The sequence below is a fragment of the Strix aluco genome, chromosome 5 (genome assembly GCF_031877795.1).
Source record: "Strix aluco isolate bStrAlu1 chromosome 5, bStrAlu1.hap1, whole genome shotgun sequence".
NCBI lineage: Eukaryota > Metazoa > Chordata > Aves > Strigiformes > Strigidae > Strix > Strix aluco.
The window spans coordinates 2,853,358-2,875,823 of record NC_133935.1 but is presented as its reverse complement, the minus strand read 5'-3'; the positions used below and the strand labels follow the sequence as shown (position 1 = coordinate 2,875,823).

The 22,466-nt window shown below is 40.2% G+C and overlaps 1 protein-coding gene across 1 annotated transcript in view; it reads left to right on the top strand.

The window, feature by feature from the left end:
* WNT7B (Wnt family member 7B) overlaps positions 1-12,769 on the top strand; it is an 89,717-nt gene extending 76,948 nt beyond the window's left edge. The window contains exon 4 of the mRNA XM_074825630.1: positions 9,407-12,769. Within this exon, the coding sequence (XP_074681731.1) occupies positions 9,407-9,886 (480 nt within the window). The 3' untranslated portion in view covers positions 9,887-12,769. The remainder of the gene's footprint in view (positions 1-9,406) is intronic.
* Positions 12,770-22,466: the final 9,697 nt, after the last annotated feature.

The following is a 22,466-nucleotide window of genomic DNA, read 5'->3' as shown; positions in this document are numbered from 1 at the left end:
TGCTGATTCTTATTAAGCAAATTATATTTTTACTCTTCATCAGAATTTCATAAGCAGGGGGACATAAGCAAACCAAAGAAGTGTGTGTTTTTACAGATATTTCTGGTAGCAGCATTCATGCAAATGCATTTCTTCTAACATTTCTAAAAACTTAATTTTTTGCAAATGTTCTTTCAAAACCAAATGATAACACTGACTTTCATGTTTTTGAGACAGGAATAAAAAGGCTTGTAAATACTGACAATATAGGGTTTTTTTCCCCCAAATACACTTTTTTATAAATAGTATTTTGGAATTTACACACTTTGTTGTTTGCATTTTTCAGTAGTTATTTAAACCCATATATATATTCATTGTAATCATGAATGTATCATACTGCTTTCAAAAGCTAAGGATGATTGAAAGGATTTGGTGTAGCTTTTTGTTTTTGTTTTTAAGTACAATCCATCAAATCCCGAGGAATGTGCTCATATAAAAGATAGTTTGGGGGTCATGTTTAGAAATAATGTTGGTGCTATGACACACATTCATGTGAAATGAATATGCAAAGTTGTACAGTATATAATAGTGATTTTGCTTCATCTGAGATCATCTGCTATTTGTATAAATTAGACATTTTGCATTCGAGACTGACTGAAACTTAAGGTTAGAACAAAACTCTGGAAACTAGGATATGTTTTCTTTGTTTCTGGGTTGGACCAAAAGCAGCCACAGACTTTTGTGCAATTTCAACATGAAATCACAACTCCCTTCTGAGAATCCAGGCAAACTTAAAATCTGACCTACATTAATCTGAAATTTGGCAGTTTTGGGGGTCCTGGGTAAATCTAGATTGGATTGTGAGCCTGGCACAAGATCTGAAACCAGATTTTGCTTATGTGTGGATGTCATTCTGACATATTCCACACAGTCCTTATTCACACACCAGTCAGAAATAACTGCATTTATGGCTGGACACTTGCTGAAGCACAACACTGAACCTCCATCATCTTTCTTTTCCCTTCCAAATACCTCACAACACAACTGGGAAAAGCTTGTACCTCTCTGAGTGAGACTGTCAGTACCATCCTGCTGATCTGCATGTGACTTGTCTTAAAATTTGGAAACAGTTTGGAGCCAAACTGGTTCATGATGGCTATTATTAAGGACCAAAGTAAGGATATTTTACCTTTGTTATGAATAGAAATAAAAGGTAGGAAGGAGACCACAGGCAACTCAGATTATTTTTTTTACTTTTTTCTTGCTTCAGAAGTTCTCAGATAATCTTTTCAACTTTAGGGTGGTAATGCCAAGGCAGTAAAGGAAATATATGGTTTTGTAGCTTCCTGCAGAGATTTCACAGCACTTTCACTATTTAAAATAACCTGCATTTACACCTATAATGGTAAGGATCACAGTTCTTATTCAGTCATACCAAACTGGCTTTTTGAGTTAGGTAAAAGCAACAGTATTTAGCCAATAAATCTGCTATCTTCATTTTAGCCTTCTCTTTAAATCCCAGACCCTCCTAAGACAGAAACATGAGGAAAAAAAACGATGCAAAGAGCTCCCAACCCCATCTAGAGTTATTTTCAACTTGCTCTGAAGTCAGTGGAAGGCCTTTGATGGCCTCTCTAGACCTCTACCAGGTGTCCAGAAGATCATGGCTAGGATCATTATCCATGACTCTGACCACCAGTTTTGTCCCCAGAGCAATTATTTGGATGCTCTCTTAAACTATTTTCATGTGCCAAGCACCAATCTTGCCCATCCTCAATCTCTCGCAGCACTTGTCCCAGACACGCCTGGGAGTCAGAGGCATTTATGAGCAGTGACTATAATATTTTGCTCTCATAGGGAAGTTCCCAAAAGCTGGCCTGCTGGTATTTCACTGTTGTTAAAAATAGGGTCCTGAGGAATTTCTCTTTGAGGAAAAGGCAGCACGCTGTATAAATAATTGCACAAACTTTGCAAAGAGATGAGGGAAGAAAGAGTTCTGGGGGGCTCTTTAACTTGAGTCTGGGGCTGAGATGCTGAGCACAACACTGATAAAGTACCTCTTTGGAAAAAAGAAGATGATATTTAGGATTTTCAGGGAATTTCTGACGACTGTGGAAAGAATGAATCCCCTAATTGCCCTGCACTGCATCCCCTAATGGCTCTACATTGCATTTCTAAGAATTGTTTCAGCTAATGGCAAGTTTGTGAATTTTCTAATAAATTTGTAATGAATAGCACCAGTGACGAAATAATAAACTTGCCATTGGTGCCATTTGGAAGAAATAAATGCTTAGTGATTCCTGGTGACATGAGACACTACTGATGGAAGATTTATGCTTTGTGGCAAAACAGCGCCGTGCTGTGTAAAAAAGCGAAGTAGCTAACTTCACCATCGGTTTCTAAATGGCCGCGATGATTCAGGATGGAAAGTACAAGTGTGGTAAATGAAAACAAGCCCCCGAAGGAAGACTAGTGTAAGTCTAATGCCAATGTTACTGAAAGAATGGCTTGTTGCAAATCTGAATGATTACAGAGAGATCTGTGGGCAAAACTTTGATAGAGTAATGAAAAATTAAATACCAACAAAACCAAGTAAGCTTTGATGCTGTTTTATGAGACAGCTTTCTACCATGTATTTTTAGAAACAAGTATCTTTAGTCTGGATAAACGAACTTAGAAATAGTAACATCTGGGAATGCATGTCATTAATCTTAACTTTTTGTTGAAAGCTTCAAAACAATGACCGGCTCTCGTGGGCAATCTCAATTGGAAAAATGGGGTTTTCTGTTTGTTTGTTTTTAAGGGGGGAGCTAAAAGAACAAGCTGACAAATTGGTAGCAGATCACAGCTTTTACCAAAAAGAAGAAAATAAATGTTTCTAACAGTTTATCAATCAATTAGCCTTTTATGATAGACAATGACTGTGGTTATGTGGGGGAAAGCTGGCCTATTTCTTTCCCTTCCAGAAACACACCCATCACACTGACTGCCAGCAACTCAGCCTGGTACCATCCCAATATTTATTCCTTTGTAATGTTGATGGGTTTTTCTTGTTGTTTTTTTGGAATGCCTAGAAGATGACAACATCTTATTTTACATTTGAAACAATAAGAGTGTGGGGAAAAAAAAAATAATTCAGACTCTCTTCAGAGGAGATTATTCAATTACTTGGGACAACATTTCTATCTAAGCCATGGCTCATTCTCACAGTTCCTGGCGCCACAGGACTGTGGTACTGGGAAGGGTTTTTTTGCTGACATGCTTTGGCTGTAGGACAACTAATGAGGTGATTTGTTGGTCACCATTCATTATATATATATATATATATACACACACATATATATATGTAGAGTGTGTGTGTGCATAATTATGGATATTTATACATATTTATGTGATATTTGTGCATAAAATATGTAAGAAAGTGTTAGCTCACTTCACCTCACATGAAATTTAAATTAATAAGCTCACTTCTGCAAGATGCACAGCATGCCCTAACATGCTGCAGACTGTCACCTAACAGGACATAAAGATTAGAAGCAATACCCAGAAAAAGACTCTGGATGAAATGCTCCAAAGTCACAGTGGAGGCTGAATCCCGGTTTCAAAAGTGAAAGCCAACTAATTTTATATTCTTATAAGCCTAAAATATTCTTAAAAATGTGAGTTTGTTTCCTAAGACATTTCAGCGATTTAAAAAATGTGACTTTCCAGGTTTTACAGCCCTGATTCCATCATTTTCTGAAAGTTTCTTTTTCTAAAAGAGACAAACTATTTCAGTGCACATCCCTTGTGAGAACACTCATGAGAGAAAAGCTTTCAATAGTTGTGCTTCATGGCAGACTTTCCACTTTCCCACTTGAAGTGATTTGCAGACAGCTCTAACTCCAATTTCAAAAAGTTTGGTGCTACAGCTTGGGTGGGTTAGATGGATAACTAATGCTTATCCATATGTCCTGAATATGCAAGCTTTGGCTCAAAATCTCATGAGGATAGTTCTCCTGCTTCCAGTTGGGCTGGATTTACCAGCCTATTTTTTTCTTCCAGAAACACACCCTTAACATTGACTGCCAGAAGCTACATCTGGTACTATCCTACTTTTTGAACATTTTGCTTTAAAATTAGAGGGGGGAATAGCCAAATATTTTAGGACTTGCTAAATGGTTTTATTCTAGAAATGCGCATGCCCATGCATACCATGCAATGTATGCAAGAAAGATATCATCCATCTAGTAAAATATTACTGCACCCCCTCAAACCTGACATCTCTATGCTGCCTGACGGAATAAAAACAGCAATGAAATATTTTTAACCCTTTCAGACGATATTTAAAATTTTACCTTTAAGTTTTACAACAGATTCCATAGAAAAGAGAGTGAAATACTGCAATCATACTTGATGTGCGGATGATTTGAAGGGTGCTTCTCCAGACTTTCACTTTTTGCAACATTCCACTGTAAAAATAAAATTCTGAAAGTTTTAACCAATTGCAGCAGTTTGTTGCTCAAACTTAGCAGCTATTTACTCTTCTAGAAGGTAGGGAAGAGGCACAGATGGGTTAGGCTCTATAGCCCATCCTCATAATAGTAGGGACTTTCATCTGATGTGCAGCAGGTCCCAAAATCCCAGGTTTAATTTCCTGCTAGCCAAGAAGAGAACTTGGGTAAAGAGACTAGTGGGTCTTCTTCAGGTTTATAAATGCATTCAGTGGGACTACTGTGGGAGAGGATGCCTTACACAGGGAGGCAGGTGAAGGGCTGGAGAAGGTGAATTGATGCCTCTTGGCAACTTAGAGGGTCCCCAGCCCTGCTGAGCTCTAGCCAGTGCCAGGGAAAAACCATCTCATGCTGTGGCTGGATACTGACCTGCTGCAAAGCAGAGGCTCCCTGCTCCCATTGAACTAAACGATAAGAAAAATAGAGATGTGACAAGAGAAGGAGTGAGCATAGTAATTCAGTTCCTCATCTCCCATCCCACAGAGTATAAACGCTGTTGCGGTGCTTGATGGAACAGCCTCACAGAGAGGCAGAAAGAAAAATACGCAGCTGAAGCACCTGTATTCCTCTCCTGCTGGCTCCATGTCTTCTCTTCACAGGGCTGGGCACAATGTGAGGAGAGACGGCACGAACTGCTCAATTCTGGGCTCTGTGATCTGCTATTAATGAAGAATATTTTCAGGACATTTGTATTAGAAGAGCAGCATTACACCCTACTAATATTAGTTACACCTCTGCCTATCTGAGTTCAAACCCAAACCCAAACAAACCCAGCAGATGGGTCCATGAGATCAGCATTTTGTCAGCAGTAGTGGACCCCAGGCTGCACCAAGACTAAGGTTAGCCAGTGCCCACACATCATCTGCAAGCCATCAGCTCTCGCGGCTGCAGCCGCACAAGTATCAAAGGGGTGGTGACATCTTGCGACCAGGATCCATCTCTTCTGGTACTGTTATTACCCAAAACAAAAGATGATCACTTGCATATTTGATGGAGGAAAACTCCTAACGTCTTCTATTTCTTTTTGATACTGCAGTCAAAAAGTAATATGGATTTTGTTACATTCAACATCTGGTCCAAAAATGTGCATTTCCACTAAGGAAAACACAAACCAGAAAAGGCAAGCCAAAACAAACACACACAAAATGTTACTATTGTTTTTACATATTTTATCCAGATAGGATTTTTAATATGTACAGAAACTGTATCTGATGTTAAGCAGTTGGGTCTAGATATGGAACTTGAAAAAACGAATTTCTTTTCATGCCTATCATTTTGCTTTATTTCAGTCTTCGCAAGTCTTTTTCTACTTAACTGGCAGCGGACAACCCTCAAATTGCATTTTCAGTGTATGATTTATATAGGTATAAAAATATGTGGGATAAGAAATCTTTAACATTATATTTCACAATTCATTTAACAAAGTAGCAGTAGCTAGAAAATTTTACTTGGCAAGATCATACTGGGGTGGGAGTGGGCCTGTATGTGGAAAAGGGACCTGAGGAATGTTCCTACGATTAGTCTGAGGCAGCACAGTCCAACGATGGGAATTTGCTCTGGGAGGTAGATCTTGCTGTAAACCGCTTAAGATTAGATACGAGGCACTGACATATGACAAATGAAACTGCTGCAAGAGTGGGTCATATGAGCTAATGATTTTCAATCTTTAATCAGGCACCTAGCTTGGCATAGTGCATTAGATGTGAGCAAATAAGGCTCAGGGTCAAAGGTCTGATGGGAATTCTGCTGAGGAAAACTGAGCTGGAGGGACATTTAGGAAGAAAAACGTTAGTTGCTCTTCAGTCACAGCACTGAGGGAACAAGGTGAAATCCTGCCAACCTTTCCAGGTCCAGTGACACCTTGCTGGCATGTGGGAGGCTGCTCGAGATACCGCGCAGACAGACGTACCTCTGGGAAAGCCAGAGTGTGCTGGCTTGTCAGCAAAGAGGAACGCTCTGCAGCATCTGGGTGGAAAGAGGGAAAAAAAAAATGTTGCTTAGAATCTGCTTAGCTTGAGCCTTGTATTCCCTGACCTCCAAGTTTTTGGGCACAATTCTATACCCACAGCTGACTGTGGGCACGCAAATTATAGCATTCAGGAATTTAACTACCTGATGATTGGGCCTGCGCTCAGTGTTGTAACCCCAAGCATTCCACATTCATGAGAGAAGCCTCCAAAAAAATAAAAAAACCTGCGAGATTGGCTTCAGGATCATGAATTAATACTTTTTGAAAGTTCTGCTTTTTTGAGCCTGTGTGGCTTGCATTTGCAAGTTCTTCCACCACCATAAACAGTGGCGACTTCTGAAAAAATACAGCAGTGAAATCAGATTTCTGTACAGCAAAATGAGTCATGAAACTGGACCTTCAGAAAGACAACAACAAAAAAAGAAAGCAAGACTTAGGATAAAGTTGCTGGAGATTGCACTACAGAGAGGTGCCAGGCAGTGCTGTAAATAAATGGCAGCATCTCAACCAAATACACACACACATCCATATATACATATGCATGCATATACAAAGATATCACCTGGGACACCAGAATGGGTGATATCTTTGTCTTTCAGGAAAAATTACACGTTCTGTTGTATCAGGGAAGCATAAGGAGCCTCACAAGCTTCACTTCGTCCCACTCTCTGAACGAGTTACTGACTTGGCCTTTTCAACCAAAAACCAGACATCAGAAACACATGCAAAACATGACAAAACATGTACTCTTCACCAAGATTTACTACCTGGGGAGAAGAGGAGCATGAGTCAGGTGTGGCAGATGCGTCTCTTTGGTAATGCTTTCCTGGAAGCCCTTAGCTCCTGGTGCTCTTCGGTGAAGGTGTAGAGAAGGTTGCCTCCATTCACCTTTTGTCATGGATTTTGCTGTAGTTCTTGTGGCTGCAATGCAGCCACTGGTTTCTTGACCAGTGGTTGAGAAAGCTGTAGGAACAAGCTAGTTTCAAAAAAACATATTTCAGTAATATCAAGCAAAACTTTTAGACATATCTACATGCACATCTAAATACCAATAGACTGTTTTAACCCAAATTTGTGGAAAAGGATTGGAATGTTGTTTGGGGATCTTTGAAAAATCATGTCCTTCTGCACAGAGGAGACCCCTGAACGACCCTGGAGTATTTCATAAGGTATCCCTCTACCTGCTGCCACTGAAACGCTGCTGCTGCAGCAGAGGGTGGCAAGTTTTTGCTTTTTTCTGTAAGGAAGACAGGAAGGTGATACAGCCTGTCAGTGGCTTTCCAGTGTCCACAAAAAAGCAGCTCATTGCAGCCTTGCTGATTTTCTTTTTTATAGTAGTTGCAGCTATAGGAACTTCTTCCCTAACCCAGTAACCCTTCCTGGAAATCAGCTTCTCTGCCTCAGGCTAACTTGACCTTGACCTTGGAAAAGCCTGTGGTTCCCGAAGGTCTAAGGTATTTTTGAATAGGATGCTCAGCTATCTTGTACTTGCTACTGTACGTTGGCAAGGGAGAATCAAAACCAAATATTCTCTTTAATATTGAAACCCCAGAAATTTGGGAAAAAACAAAACATACAATTTAAGTGAAACTCGAACAACTCAGGAGGGTGCCCTCTATTTGCAGGGATAACCAGATCTGTACAGCTTTTATTTTAAGGCCAGTTTCTTAAGCAGTAAGCATTTTTTACTTCCCTTCTACTTCATTATGCCATTGTACTCAGATTTCGGCCCTTTTATCCTTTGCCCATTTCAGTCATGTTCTGGGATCTGCAATGAAACCACTACAGGAGATGGTCTGCAGCATCAGTAATGCTTTAAGACAAGCTCGGTAGCTCATATTTCTTTGTTAGCATCCCATTGCGAAGGGGAAAGATCAGTTTGCTTTGTTCTTAGGCCCTGATTTTCATAAGCTAATGATGACTGTGGGTGTAATTGTGGTCAGGCTTAAGTGGTAGCGTGAGGGCAGAAAAACAGAGAGGCGCTTCCGTGAGGCCGGTTTCCCCTCTGCTGAGCACACGGAGTGGGAGGGCATCTGCCTGCCTCCCCCCGGGCATAGACCCCTGCCCAGGGAAGGAGGGATGTGCCAGCCAGGAGGCGGGCGATCGGGAGCGGAGCGTGAGCCCCAGCACCCACCAGTCTGGGTACCTTCTAGGGACCATTTCATGCTGGATTAACCTCTGCTAGATTAACCTCCCCTAACAATAGCAATAATAAATGCTCCCATTTCAATTTGGCTCACAGCTGAGCAGGACCCTCAGTGGATTTTATTTCCTCTAACATTGTGCAATTGCTGCCCTGGTGCAAAAAATGTATTTGTGGGTGAACATTCGCTTGATAGTCGGGCTAGATACTGCAAGCAGTGCTGCTTTTAAAGGGGATGGTATGCTCTGTGGGTTGAATAGTTAATAGGTATGCTAGTATTCCCACTGCTGGTATAGGCAAAATTTTTAATTGTGCAGTGAACATGAACCTATTCAGACACACAATATATATATTTCTGTGATATTAAAGCTGGTCAAAATTTTTTAAAAACATTCCTAAAGCAATTAAGATTAAATATTCTGCATCTTACAATGTTTTAAAAGAACAGTATTTTTTTCTAATTTCAAAATGAAAATGGTTTGACAATATTTTTTTAAGTCACTGAAGCCCCATGAATTACTTTGGCTCTAAAGACATGTCTTCTGAAATTTAAGTAAATATTCTCCAATATTTGGAAACGGAATGCAAATGTTTTCCAATGAAATGACAAAACACTGTGTTTCCGACCAGGTGGCACATAAAACAAAAAGTGTTACGAGCATTCTGCTGGGAGGTGAGAAGATTGATAAGCATTCATTCGAAAAATTTCAACCAGCAGTAATGCAGTAATGGCTAGTCATATGAACTGAACAGACTGAGGTTTAGGCAAGCTTGCAATACTGTTTTCCTGAAGTAACAACATGCAAATGTCTGTACACATAGGTTCTCGAAGAGAGAATGAAATTGGAGTGCAAGTGTCACGGAGTTTCAGGTTCCTGTACAACTAAGACCTGCTGGACCACGCTTCCTAAATTCAGAGAGATTGGATATATTTTGAAAGAGAAATACAATGCTGCAGTGCAAGTGGAGGTGGTACGAGCCAGTAGACTAAGACAGCCGACCTTCCTGAAGATCAAGCAGATTAAGAGTTACCAGAAACCCATGGAAACGGATTTAGTGTATATCGAAAAGTCACCCAACTACTGTGAGGAAGATGCTTCCACGGGGAGCGTCGGTACCCAGGGACGACTCTGCAACCGTACCTCTCCCAACGCGGATGGGTGTGACATGATGTGCTGTGGAAGAGGGTACAACACACACCAGTACACCAAGGTGTGGCAGTGTAATTGCAAATTCCACTGGTGCTGCTTTGTGAAGTGCAACACGTGTAGCGAGCGGACAGAGGTGTTCACCTGCAAATAACGGCATCATGTGCAAACGAACAGAACAAATCACCACGAGTGAAGAAAGTGGAGTACAACAAACGACGACAGCATCATTTTGCACATCTAATCTTCTTTGGGAAAAAAACCCCAACCAACACCACCACAACCACTCCCTCCCCACTACTTACACTTCTAAGGATGGTGCATTTTGGCTGGCTGGCTGTTGTAACTGCTTTGGAAACCAGGGCAACAGGATTAAGGTGATGTTGACCACCACATGAAACTTTCTCTCTCTCTTTTTTTTTTTTTTTAACTACAATCTGGGTGTTGTAGAGTTCTCCTAGTATGTGTTTTAAGTTATACATATCAGAGAAGCTGATTGCATTGCAGCTCCCATGAAATTTAAAAGAAAAAGACACTTTCTCCTATTTTACAACAACAAAACCACCGAGCCCTGTGCAAATAAAGACTTTTTTTTTTAAGGAAATGAAATCTTCACTGACTAGAACACAGCACTCTTGCTGCAAAAACCTAAATTTCTAAGAAAGCAGGTAGAGAGAAAACAACTGGTAGGGAGACAAAATCTGTGGCTGAAACACTCCACTATCAGTTCAGAAAAAAATAACGTTCACAAAATTACATCAGCTGCCAGTGACACTGGAACTCTTTGAATGAACATTAAAAATAATTATTTATGTTTTTAATAGTATCAAAAAATTCTAAGCACTAACGGGTAGCTATGTCTTAATTCTGTACTAAATGTAAACTTATTGGAACTCTGACTTTATGACTTTTGTATTTGGTTCTCCCTAAGTTCTTCAATGCTACTGATCTGTTGTCACTCCACTATTAGAGAGTTCAATTACTGTAGGCCTTAAGCAATTACCAGAACTGAGCAAAAAGATCACGCGAAACTGTGGTTACAAATGCTTGATAAAGACTTTTCCCGCTTGCCTCCTGAATAAGAATGACTCTTTTTAGACTCAGGCTTGAGGCGTGGAGCACCTGCTCTCAGCTCCTCGTAGGGAGTTTTAGGATACAAAGACACGCTTCGACAAGTATCAAAGGTTTTGCTTTGCCGTCAAATGCACTAGCTGGATCTTCCAAGCATTGCATTTTGCCTTTAGTGGTTGAAAGTTAATACTACCAATAGTTTTAAATAACTTATGCCTAGTATGAACTGAGAAGGTAATAAAAATACGGTAGCTGAGCTCTAGGTTGCTGCAACCTGTGAGCTGTGGTGGCTTCACGAGCATAAGAAAGCTAAAATTTGAGTTAGTCTGTGTCGTCGTTATTCTAAGGTTGGCAATAACATACCCCCTGGTAAATACATGAATGTTAAGAAAGAAGCTGACTTTTTACACCAGCACTCAATTTTAATTCACACACCTTTTCACTATGAGAGATTTTTAAAAAAATCCTCAGATATTTTACTACTGTAAAAAAATCTAGAGTTTTTAATCCCAAGAGCCAGATATGCCCACTTCTAACACAGCAAATTTAATCACATAAATGTTTGCTTGTAGCAAGGGTCCCTACCTGATTTTCTGAAAACTTGGATTAAAAATTTCCCAATGTCTGCATATCTGCATTTCTAGCTTTTGTTCCATTTTATTACTTTTATTGAGGGGCTGCACAGCCATGAGCCTTCCCCACCTGACATGGGAGCACTTGCCACACCACACGGTGCTCCTGGGGCAAGGGGCTGGTGGAGCTACCGCTCTGCCCGCTCCCATGCTGGATATGTGAATGAGCCAGGGTTACCTCCGTAATTTATGGGCCTGTATTATCAAAAGTAACTAACCACTTGGGGACCTTCGTTTGAACACTCATGAGGACCTGCCTTTCTGACCCCAAGCACTTATCCTCTGAAAATCAGACCCCTTTGATGAGTCTCCCACGGAGCGATCCAAAACTGAAGAGCCCATTTTTGTCATTGTTGCTGTTGGTTTCTAAATACCAGCCTTGGCGTGAATGAGTGCAACTCCACAGAAGTCAACAGGGGCCCCCCAAAATGCTGGAGTCACTCCATATGATTTAAAGTCCCTTTGATTCATGGGTATTGCTGTTGAATAATAGTGATATACTGTACTTTCACTACATTCTTGACAGGAAGCAAATTAAGCTCCCAAATACAGTAATGCACAGTCTTATGGTACTAGATACTGTAAATATATTAGAATAGTATTTGTTAAGTACAATTGAGGAATCCAATTAAGTTATATTATTGTATATCGTTTAAATGTCTATAGAGTATTTTAAATTATTGTGAACTACACTGCGTTAAAAAAGAAAAAAAAGGTTATATATTATAACACCAACCACTCTGAAAAGTGGACCAAAGTGACACTTTCTCTCTTTTTTTTACATACCCCTATTTCAAATAGCTCTGTCAGCTATTGTAACACCATGGTAACAGTCCTAAAATTGGATTAGCTGTCTAGAATATAACATTTCAGAGCATCCTATAAAAGTTTTGCTCGTGTGTGGGTGCAGCATTCAGAAAGGTACTGTATGGCACAAAGCAGGGGCTGACCACGGGAACGCATGGACTTTGAACTATGTCCCAAGAAAAAGCAGTTTTGGTCAGAAAACACCATTACCACTAATGTACTGAGAGATGCCCCCCAAATGGCAACCTTTTAATGAAGGTGTCTATGAACAGAAGTGGGTTACATGCAACTTTTATTTTAAAAAATGTAGTTTGATGTCAGAGAACTGTGACAATAGAGGTTTGAATGTGACCAGCAACACAATGTGGTTTAACCATACCTTAGCCATGACAAAACTCAAAATACTGTATGTTATTAAAGAATTTAACAGCAAAGATCAATTTGTTTACTATGTTAATGTTTTATGGCAAGCAGAAAACAAAAGATGAAATGTGTTTCCATTAAAATTTAATTTTTTCCCCTTCTAGTTCCTTTTCTTTTTCTTTGTTATTCATTTAGAAATCAGAAAGAAGGCAACAAGGCCTCATGCAAAGGCCATTTGTGTACAGGCTTCTCTGGATGAGAAATGTTAGGCAGATTCCAAGGCCAAAGCAGTTTTTGGTTTTTTGTGAGAAACAGTAATGAACCTGCCTGTGTTTGGTATCAGAGTCCAAAGTTGTCTACCTACACCAGTGGTACAAAGAAACCAGCACAAGCACCAACCTTGCTAATACCAGAGACTTCAGTTGGCTCAAATGAGGAGGAGATAAATGTTTTTGTATAGAAATGTGGCATCCTACTCCAAAATGGCTCTTGACCATGAACCTCACATAACAGATTAGTGAACGGAGAGGAATAAGAGGCATAGAGGAGAGTCTTGAAGGCCCTGACTTCAGCACTTGCACATGCTCCAGCTCAATCAAACAAGTTATAGACACATCTGAAAACTCTACCTAAATCTGGACCTAAAAGATTTTACAGCATTTACTTTGGCCAGCATAGTAGCAACCTCCTTGATGCTGAGAATAGTGTCTTCCCATACAAAATCTAAAGAAAATGTACAACCTTTGTTGTATTTGCCCCTCAGGGAAGATAACCAGCTATAGATAAAGGTATAGCCAAATTCCACAGGAACTAAGTCCAAAATAACTTCATTAAAATGAACTGAGTTGCCCTGGGTTTATAGCAGCATAAGTATGCACAGCATTTTACCCACAGATGCCAAAGAAAACACTGCACCTTCTTTCTAATTACATCATGGGAAACTTGTTAATAGAGCTGCAGGAAGCTTTTATAGCAAATGGTAATATTACATTTGTTTCTATGATGACATCTGGAAAGTAGATGAAACTCGTCAAAAGGTTTACAAATCTTTTAGCAAAGCTAAAGCACGTTGCGAGTAGGTCACTTAAAGTTTCAAACATATTTCCATGGATTTCTTTCTTAGTTTAAGGTAGAAACCTCCAACGTAACAGATCAAGACCTTCCCTTATACCAGCTTTCCCATGTGAATGACTCGATAAGCCTTTCACTATTGAAGGCACAACTGGCGTTCAACAGAAAACGCCTTCTATAAAGCTAGAGGTAATTTGCATTCATAGCAATTTTCATAACTGGACAGAATGACTGCACGTTTCCTTCTCAGTCCTTCAGACCTTTTGTTGCAATGACAGTTCCCACAGCGAAGGCGGTACAGTAAGTGGTACAGTAAAGACTCAACATTCTTCTCTCCGAGTGACGGCCACACGATGGGATATACACAACTGAAACTATGTCTAAGGGAAAAAAACATCCAAGTTGGAAAGGCAGGGGAAGTAGTAAGCAATTTCAGTTTGTGAGATTGATATTGTAAGAAACCTCCTGCATGCAAAACAAACCGCATTGTAGGCTGAACTTCACCCACAAACATTTTTCCCCTCGAGTCCAAAGTCCCTGTCTGCATCTCTACACATTCAGGGTGTTTCACTGGAGAACAAGTACACCCAAAGCCTTGCAAGTATTTTCCTTTTGGTGTTCTACTTGCTATTAGGAAATTGTAAGGGATCATTTTCGGACAGGCGACACGCAGTTGCAAATTTAAAATTTGCATCTCATTTTTTAAATGAAGATCTAGGAAATTTTTCCCTGCACATTCCTGCAGTACAGATACATGTGCTTTAAAAGATTTGTTTGGTGAAGAATAAAGATGGCAGTTTTCACTTAATACATTGTCGTTGTTTGTAGTGTGTTCCACAGGGGGCTGAGGCAGAGGGAATAACACTGCTGTAAATTCAAAATCTCTAGTCATGCTGGTTTTACTGAAAGCAAAATACTAAATATTACCTGTTTGGAGATGCTAGCACAATTCCGTTTTATAGGATGGTCCTTTTCATAAGTTGGTACTATGAAAGGCCAAAGAAATGGGAATAAGAAAGATTACTTTGGTTCTGGGTCCTCTTATTCTAGCTGTAAACAGACCATAAGATCAATAAGGAATCAGCTTAATGACATTTAAACTTGTGTATGGGTATCAAAAACAATTAAGATATTTGCTTCATAGGCGATCCCAAACAAATGGCACCGCACCAGACACTGGAAATATTTGCATCAAAAGCCAGCTGTATGATTAGCCTCTGCCTTCATTTGCCCAGCAATTTAAGGGAAAACCAGCATTTTAGATCCCATACAACTAAAAGGAATTCCCAAGGAGATTACAAGATTTTGATCTTATTGTTTAATTCCTGTGGCTGAGAATGAAAAGGAGCATTCCCTCAATCTTTGGGTAAAGGGAAACCCAAAGGCATTTTGAAGACTATTCACACCACTCAACTTAAAAGACTAAAAGACAGGCTAAGTGAGCTGACAGCCTCCCTGGACTCCCTCTACAATAGGGAGAGCAAGCTTGCTCTGGGGGAGGCGTTAGTTCAGCTCTGACAGGCCCTCTCCTCCTTCTCAACTGCAGAAAAACCCCAGGGAGACATGCCAGATAATTTATCTGCTGAAATTAAGCACCAAAAATTGTGTCGTGTGAATGAACTCCCATTTCTCCTCTACCATTTCCCTCAGATGCTCTTGGGCACTAATTATATTTTCCTTAGTGTGTTGTTTTGGTTTTTTTTTTTTTTTTAAACGGCAAGCTTTATTATTTTATGTGTTGTGGAATAGATACTCTATTATGTCAGTTAAATTGGCTTTGCTTTTCCTTTTTACTGCCACCCTGTTCTTGTCTCTTCCAACCAGTCTCCAACTCCTGATTTTATGCATGAGCTATTTCCCTGCAGAAATGATTTCAGAGAGAATTGTAAAAGCCAGACTATTATCCAGTGATTTGATGAAGCAGTTTCCTACAAAGCAGCTTATTTATGATTTTTACTTCCTCTTAACATACGTGCTGTGCAGAGAACTTTAATCCAAAGGGGTGAACGTTTAATAGTATTACGATACTGGTTATGAAGGATCTGAATGGGTGTCCACTGCAATGCTCTCCTGGTTATTTCATCAGAGCACATCAGGCTCCGCCGAAAGGCTCCTGCGGCAGCTGCATCCCAATCACCAGCACGGATCACACCCTGCCACTGAAGCTGAGCCCAGCCTACGGGTTAGGCTTCTTAAAAACGCAGTGAAATTTAACAGTCATGTATTCTCAGTAATGCTAGCCATCACACAGAATACGGTTCCTTGTCTCAACACCTTTCTGAGGTAAGTATTAGATCCTTTAAAGACAAAGTAACATATACATAACAGTACTTAAAAAGAATTAGCATACCCAGAGAGAGGAAGAAAGGCACTCCTCAGATTGTATCATACATCCCAAGTAAAAAGCCTAAAATGCACACGCATCACACTTGTATTTCCACGCACACACAAATATATGTAAATATATTAAAAATATATATATGTGTGTGCATCTTTGAAAAATACACACTGCAGATATTCAGAGCAATTTCTCTAAGAAATTCCTCAATTCTTCCATTTTCAAGAGGAGTGGGTTTTGTGGCCTCTTACTGAAATACAGGGATACAAATTTTTCACATTTCCTTCCAGATATACTGTGTCCTCAGCACCGTGATAACACCTGATAACACTTCTTTCTTTCATTGGTAGGTCTCTTTGTTTGTAGGTCTCGAAGAAAAGAAAAAAATCTCTCATTTTGCGGTTGGAGAAGGTGGAGATGTGTGAAACCTGCCTCCCAGCCCCCTTTCACCTAGTCAGGAAGAGGAGGCAGCCTAATTTAGTTCTAAATCACTTGCCAAAGGCCTCAGCAGAAGTCAAGAGTTAGGGCTACAACTCAGATGTCGTGGTTTTCGGACGGGTGCTCCGATTGCCAGCCCTACCCGCCAGGGTTACTGCAATATACGGGAGCGTCAGTTGTGATGAATATACGTTTATTGGCAAGCACCTCACAACCCTTCTTCCTTATCTCTCTCTTTAAAAGATAAGCTACTTAATATTTGCCCCTGGCTGGTATCAACAAATGTGTCATGATGTGCACTTACTTTGCACCCGTATTAACCTTTTGAGCAGATGCAGGCACTTTCAGTCAGAAAATCATCACTGGTATGCTCTGTTAGTACATTTACAGTAATGAGTCAGAGAAATGCTTTCTGTTTTTAAAAGGCTAGAAGCAATGCAGCAGGACAGGTTTGTCCACCCACTGCATTTTGTTCCAGCAATTCTGGCACAGAGTTGCATCTGGGATCAAATAGTCTTAGGAAGCCAGCGTGCCAAGCTTGAACAGTAGGCTAATGTAAATATATAATGGCGTGGGAAAAAGTCTTTTGTTTGTTAATATTAGGTGATACAGAATATCTGTTGTTCAGGACAAGGAACCAGAGAGTTGTTGGATTACGTTCAGCAATGCCCAGCTGTCTTTTTTTTTTTTTCAGTGCATAGGTTGCTTTCCTCTCTGTGCATTTGTGTGTGTGTGCACGCATGCAGGGGGGCTTGGGAAATATTTAATTAAGTCGATGCTCTAATAAACTTTTCATTTCATGGGCAAAAGGGGGAAAAAAATAAAAGCATTTAGTGGGAATCTAAGCAAGAAATACCTGGAGATAGGTCGCAGCAGCATGGTAAGAAAATATGTGCTTTGGAAGTTTCAGCTGACTACCTAATCCAAACCACTCCTGGAGGAAGGAGAAGGAATGAGGAAGTCAGTTTGCGGTCACCAGCTTCTCTGCCTGTGATATCCAGTACATAATTATTACAGGGCTACAGTTCAGCCAGCTTTTGACAAATGAACTACCAAGAGTTTTTTCTGCATGTTTTCTATTCAAGTGTGTTTAGTCATAAATACTTGGTTCTAATGGCATTTTCTTAGTCAAACAGAGCCACTCCTAAGCATTAATAATACATTTTATACTTGGTATAAGCCTCTGAACAAGATTCTTTTATTCTGGTTGATGGTCTTTTTACAGAAGTTGAATATCCTGGATTTTTTTTTTCACCCACACTAATTTTGACTATTTATACCCCTAGCACTCTTCATCTCCAAACCCTTTGCAACAGTCCATATATTCTGTGCTGAAAAGTTTCCACAAAATAGAAATAATCCCTGTGATATCCAATAAAATTTTCAAATTAATTTTAGAAAAGGAAAAAGTAGTAGCAAAAGGACACAGGTGTCAGGTCAGAACACCAAATTTCCTTGTTCCCAATGACTTTATTCATATCCAGCTGCTCTAGTCTTCAGGTTCATAAGAGAGAACCTCCTGAGTGCCTGTAATGCTCCCACTAGCTCATCTAGAGGTATCTCCATTTTACAGGTATCTGTAAATATCAACTTTCTGTCCCGAAGACCTGAAGTAGGAAGCAATGAGCCATAAGCACTTCCTGGTAGTGCTACTAAATGATTTGACTGTATTTGCAAACTTAATATTAAAATGATAATGTATGTATGGAAAATGTTTATCTTTAATCTGTGCATATTTAAAAAATCATATTACTTTTTAAAATGAGGGGGAGTACTCATTTTCATTCAATGCATTTTTACAAGCAGATAATAAGAGATCATACACCCCTTCGGTGATGGTTTCCTGAAGTGGAAATTAAGATTTAATAAGTCAGATGCCCTCTACCAGTATTTGAACTGGATTTGTAGTCTTCAACTCTGTCTGAGCAACTCATGTATATGCAAAACACTTTCAGTGAAAGAACCAGCACCGACAATTTTTGTTTTCAGGTATTTCTGAAATTTTCTCCCCATCCCTAAATACTCGCCAGCAAAGAGGACAAACAGAAATCACACTTTTTAAAAACTAGCCAAATGGGTGATTTCCTGAGGACCTCCATTTGCTCTTCTTTAAAAACAGTACCCCCAGTTTTCTGTTTAAAACCTTTTGCACTCAAGAGACGCTTCTTTTCCCTAGATGGGTTCACTTGAGCTTCTTTTTCCACTTCAGCTTTTTAGTTAGCGACACTCCCTCACAATCTGATGCCTGTTCAAATGTCTCTACTCAAGCTGAGACAGATCCAAAAAGTACTTGTAGAGGGTGTTGGCCACAGTCCCGAAAGCCTTTCTGCTGGCACTTCAGAGCAGTGAAGTGTTTGCCTGCTCCCATCGTCTCCAGCTGAAAGAGGAGGGAACTGAGCTTACCCTTCAACTGCGGATGACTGCAAGGTAAGCTCCATCAATTTAAGGAGCAGTAAATCAAACCAGGCCCTGCTCAGGCTCCTGATCCGAAACTTGTCAACGGTGACAGTTATCACCAAATTCAGCTCCGACTCTATGTCCAGCAGGGCTGGACTAGAGGATGCCGTGACCTAAATGAGAGGGTTTCCTAAGTCCAGCTTCAAAAGTGATTAACTTCCTCTGATTTTTGAACACCTCATTCTAAATATCCCTTTCAGTTTTGAAAATTTTGAAACACTTTTTGTTTAAAAGCTTTGTTCAGCATAATTCCCACGTTTCACTACCTTTCAGTAATTCACCTATTGGAAAAAAGACCTCTCAACAAGGGATTTTCGGGATTAGTCTGAAATTGATAATGTAGCTCAAACGCTCAACAGAAGCACCAGAAAGAAAAAAAAATCATAAAAGCAGCCACATGAAGCTTAAAAAATAGAAAGTACTGAAAAGATGGAGTCTGTGCAGAACAGTAACGTTAACACAGATCCTAACTGTATATAATTGCAACAGTTATGAGGCTGGCAGAGTTGCACACATTCATCTATCCTATAACAGGTTCACACACTTACCTTGGTTGGAAAAAAGCCTCCAAACCTGTGAGAGAACTTTGCAAAAAAATGTCTTTGGTGAAAAAAGAGAAGTTAATCAAGACCAAAATAAGGTAGAGTTGGGATGAATCTCTCAAATTGTTCCTAAAAATGGGACACTAGCAAGTGAGAAAATTTTTTAGAGTGGGCTACCTTAATGTTTTAATTTTTAATTTTATCTATATATTTTAATATATTTAAGCTAAAAGCTCAAAAAAGGGAAAGAAACAAGAAACTAGAAGATTTCACAACTATCAGAATGAAATAAGTTGGCTGGTCTAAACTAGACCCTATCTTAGATCCAAGAAATCCCAGAACTATAAATTTTTGTGCTCCTTTGGAAAGAAAATACTTTTCAGGATTCTTTTTTTTGGGTGTGTGCATGTTGGGAAAATCATTTTACTCCTAGTTTAAGGAGTATGTTATCTTTTTGAACATTTCGGTTCAAATAGAGCCCATAGTCTTTCTTCCCCTCCCACTTTGGTAAAAAGACCCACCATGTGACAGTGGTGGAGTTTCATATTTCAGTTCCAAAAGAAGACAGCTCCTTTTTTTTCTCCTCTTTAAGCCTTCTCAGATATATAGTATATAAGATGTCATTCTTCCAAGTTCAGGCACTGAAACAAACAAAACTGGAATATACCGTCATCTTCATCTTAGATAAATATATAAAGCTGAAAGGTGTTAAGAGTACTTTTTAAAGGCAGTGGGAATATAAAGAAAAAAAAACAAACCGCAGCGACCAACATTTAAATAGTAGAAGCCTGATATTAAAACAAAGCCAGGCTGTCATATTCTCTCACAGTTTTAAAATAAACACAAGTGATTAAATAAGAGCTTACTAGCCAGACTTGAGATCTCATTTGTGAAACATTGCCCAATGACTGGATAGTTTCACCTTTTCCTTCATTCAGAAAACCCTGGTAGAACTCGATCCTGAGGTCAGGTGTAGCAGAGGACACTTCAGGGAGACCAAATCAAAACTGGGGAGCCAGGGAGCACATGCCTGGTGTGGCAGGATGGCTTTTTTAACGTGACCACAGCTATTTGTGAATCACAAAAATATTCATAACAACAGCCTTACCATAGGCAGTTCGCGGCTAGAGTTATTTTCAGCCATGAGAAGTGCTTGTCTTCTCCACACCATCGAGCGGTGACTGTTTCTGCATCCTCTGGGGGAGAAGAGGGGAGAAGGCAAGTCTCCAAGGCTTGATTTTGGGAGCTGCAGGTGAACTGCTGGAAAACTAGAGCTCTGGCATCAGCGCGGTCATTTCTGCTTATCGCAGCTTCAGCTCAGAACACTTGATGGCCAATGATGGAGAAATTATTTGAGGGAGAAGAGCGAGATGCAGTAGGTGCCCAAGCACCGAGCTCTTCTCAAGTGACAGTGCAGTCCTACTAATGCTACCAGCTCCCTACTGGATCCCACAATATTTAGCCTCTATGATTTGGAAAGCCTTGGGTCATATTTGTTTCCTTGGTGCTTTCCCAAAACCTGGTGGCAAATGTCTTTCTTTTCAAGACCAGTGACAAGTCAGTGCAAAACAAACATGCTGTCATGAGAGCGTGTTGTTACACATCTTCAGTACAGGTTGCACCCTCCAAGCGTGGATGAGGCAAACAACCAACCAACCCCCCCCACCCCACCTGATAAGCAAATATTCCATTTGTCTCATTTTGGCAGTGGCATGTGTCAAGAAATCAAAGGCACGGAGGACCCCATCCGCTGAGGGGATCGGCCTGGGATGGCTGCCCTGCCGCCAGCAAACAGCCACGGCGCAGCCCGAGGAGCCGGCGAGGCGTAAGCCCAGCTTTCAGCACACCTCGCCGCATCGCCCCCAGCTCGTGCTGGGGAGACCGTGTTTGCAGACTCAGGGCTTGAATAAAGGCGAAATTTTCCAAACTATTTTAATGTAAATACAGGGGCGTCCACGGCTAACCAGCATGGCAGTTTGACTGGGATGACTGCCAAGGAACAAATTTAATGCAATGTATTTCATTTACTCCTAAACAATGGGTAAATGGCACTCTCTTGATGTTTAAATGGCATACCCACCGCTGTCTACGTGTCTGCCCACAGGTGTTATGCAGTACGAACACTTACCGTCTGTTAACATAAATTTGTTCGCTTGTGTTTGCTTCCCTCTTCCAGCCTGGCTGCTAAGCCTATCAAAGGTCCCAAGCTAAACAAGTACAAACACCGCTCGCAAAGTGTGTAGGCAGCAATTAAAGCACGTCGAGGTAGGGTGCAGCGTTTTAATCGCGCTGGCCGGTGGCCAAGGAGCTGCAGAAGTGAACTGTGCTTCCCCAGCCACCGAGGGGGAAGGAGGAGGAATTCCCTTCGTGCCTCTAATGTGTTGCTATTGACAGCGGTCCTTCATTTTAGAGCTGTGCCTGTGCCCGCGCGTTTCTACCTGCCAGGGGAAATTCACGTGTGTATTCTCAAAATTTCCCTCCACCGCAACTATTCTTGCAACCATATTAAATAGTAGCAACAGCCACTTTTTTTTCCCTGACAATTATTTGCGACTAGCAAACAAACTTCTACTGAAGTGAATTTATTACCTTATTCAAGCAAATGCTGACGGCTCTTTGTTGGTTTTGCAGCATTCATGAAAATTCGATGCCAACACAGGAAACATTTTGCTATTACACAATAATGGGGAAAAAAGTAATTTTAAAACATCAAACTAAGATAAGTTATCAGTTTACATGCTTAAAAATGAACATGCACAGAAACAGTTTGCTGAATTGTAACCTAAATGTTTTTTACCTCTGGGACAAACCCCTGGTATAGTAATGACGATGGGTAGCAAAAAAATCTGTTAATTCTGTGAGTTTTTCTTTCTGGTATTTTTTTCAGTTATTAAGTGTATAGATTATGATAAGGAAATAGATTCATCTCATGTAGTTTTTCCTTTGGATGTAAATGCAAGGAAAAAAAATAAATCACATGGTTCACTGCCGTGCTCCCAAAACTTTCAGCTTTCT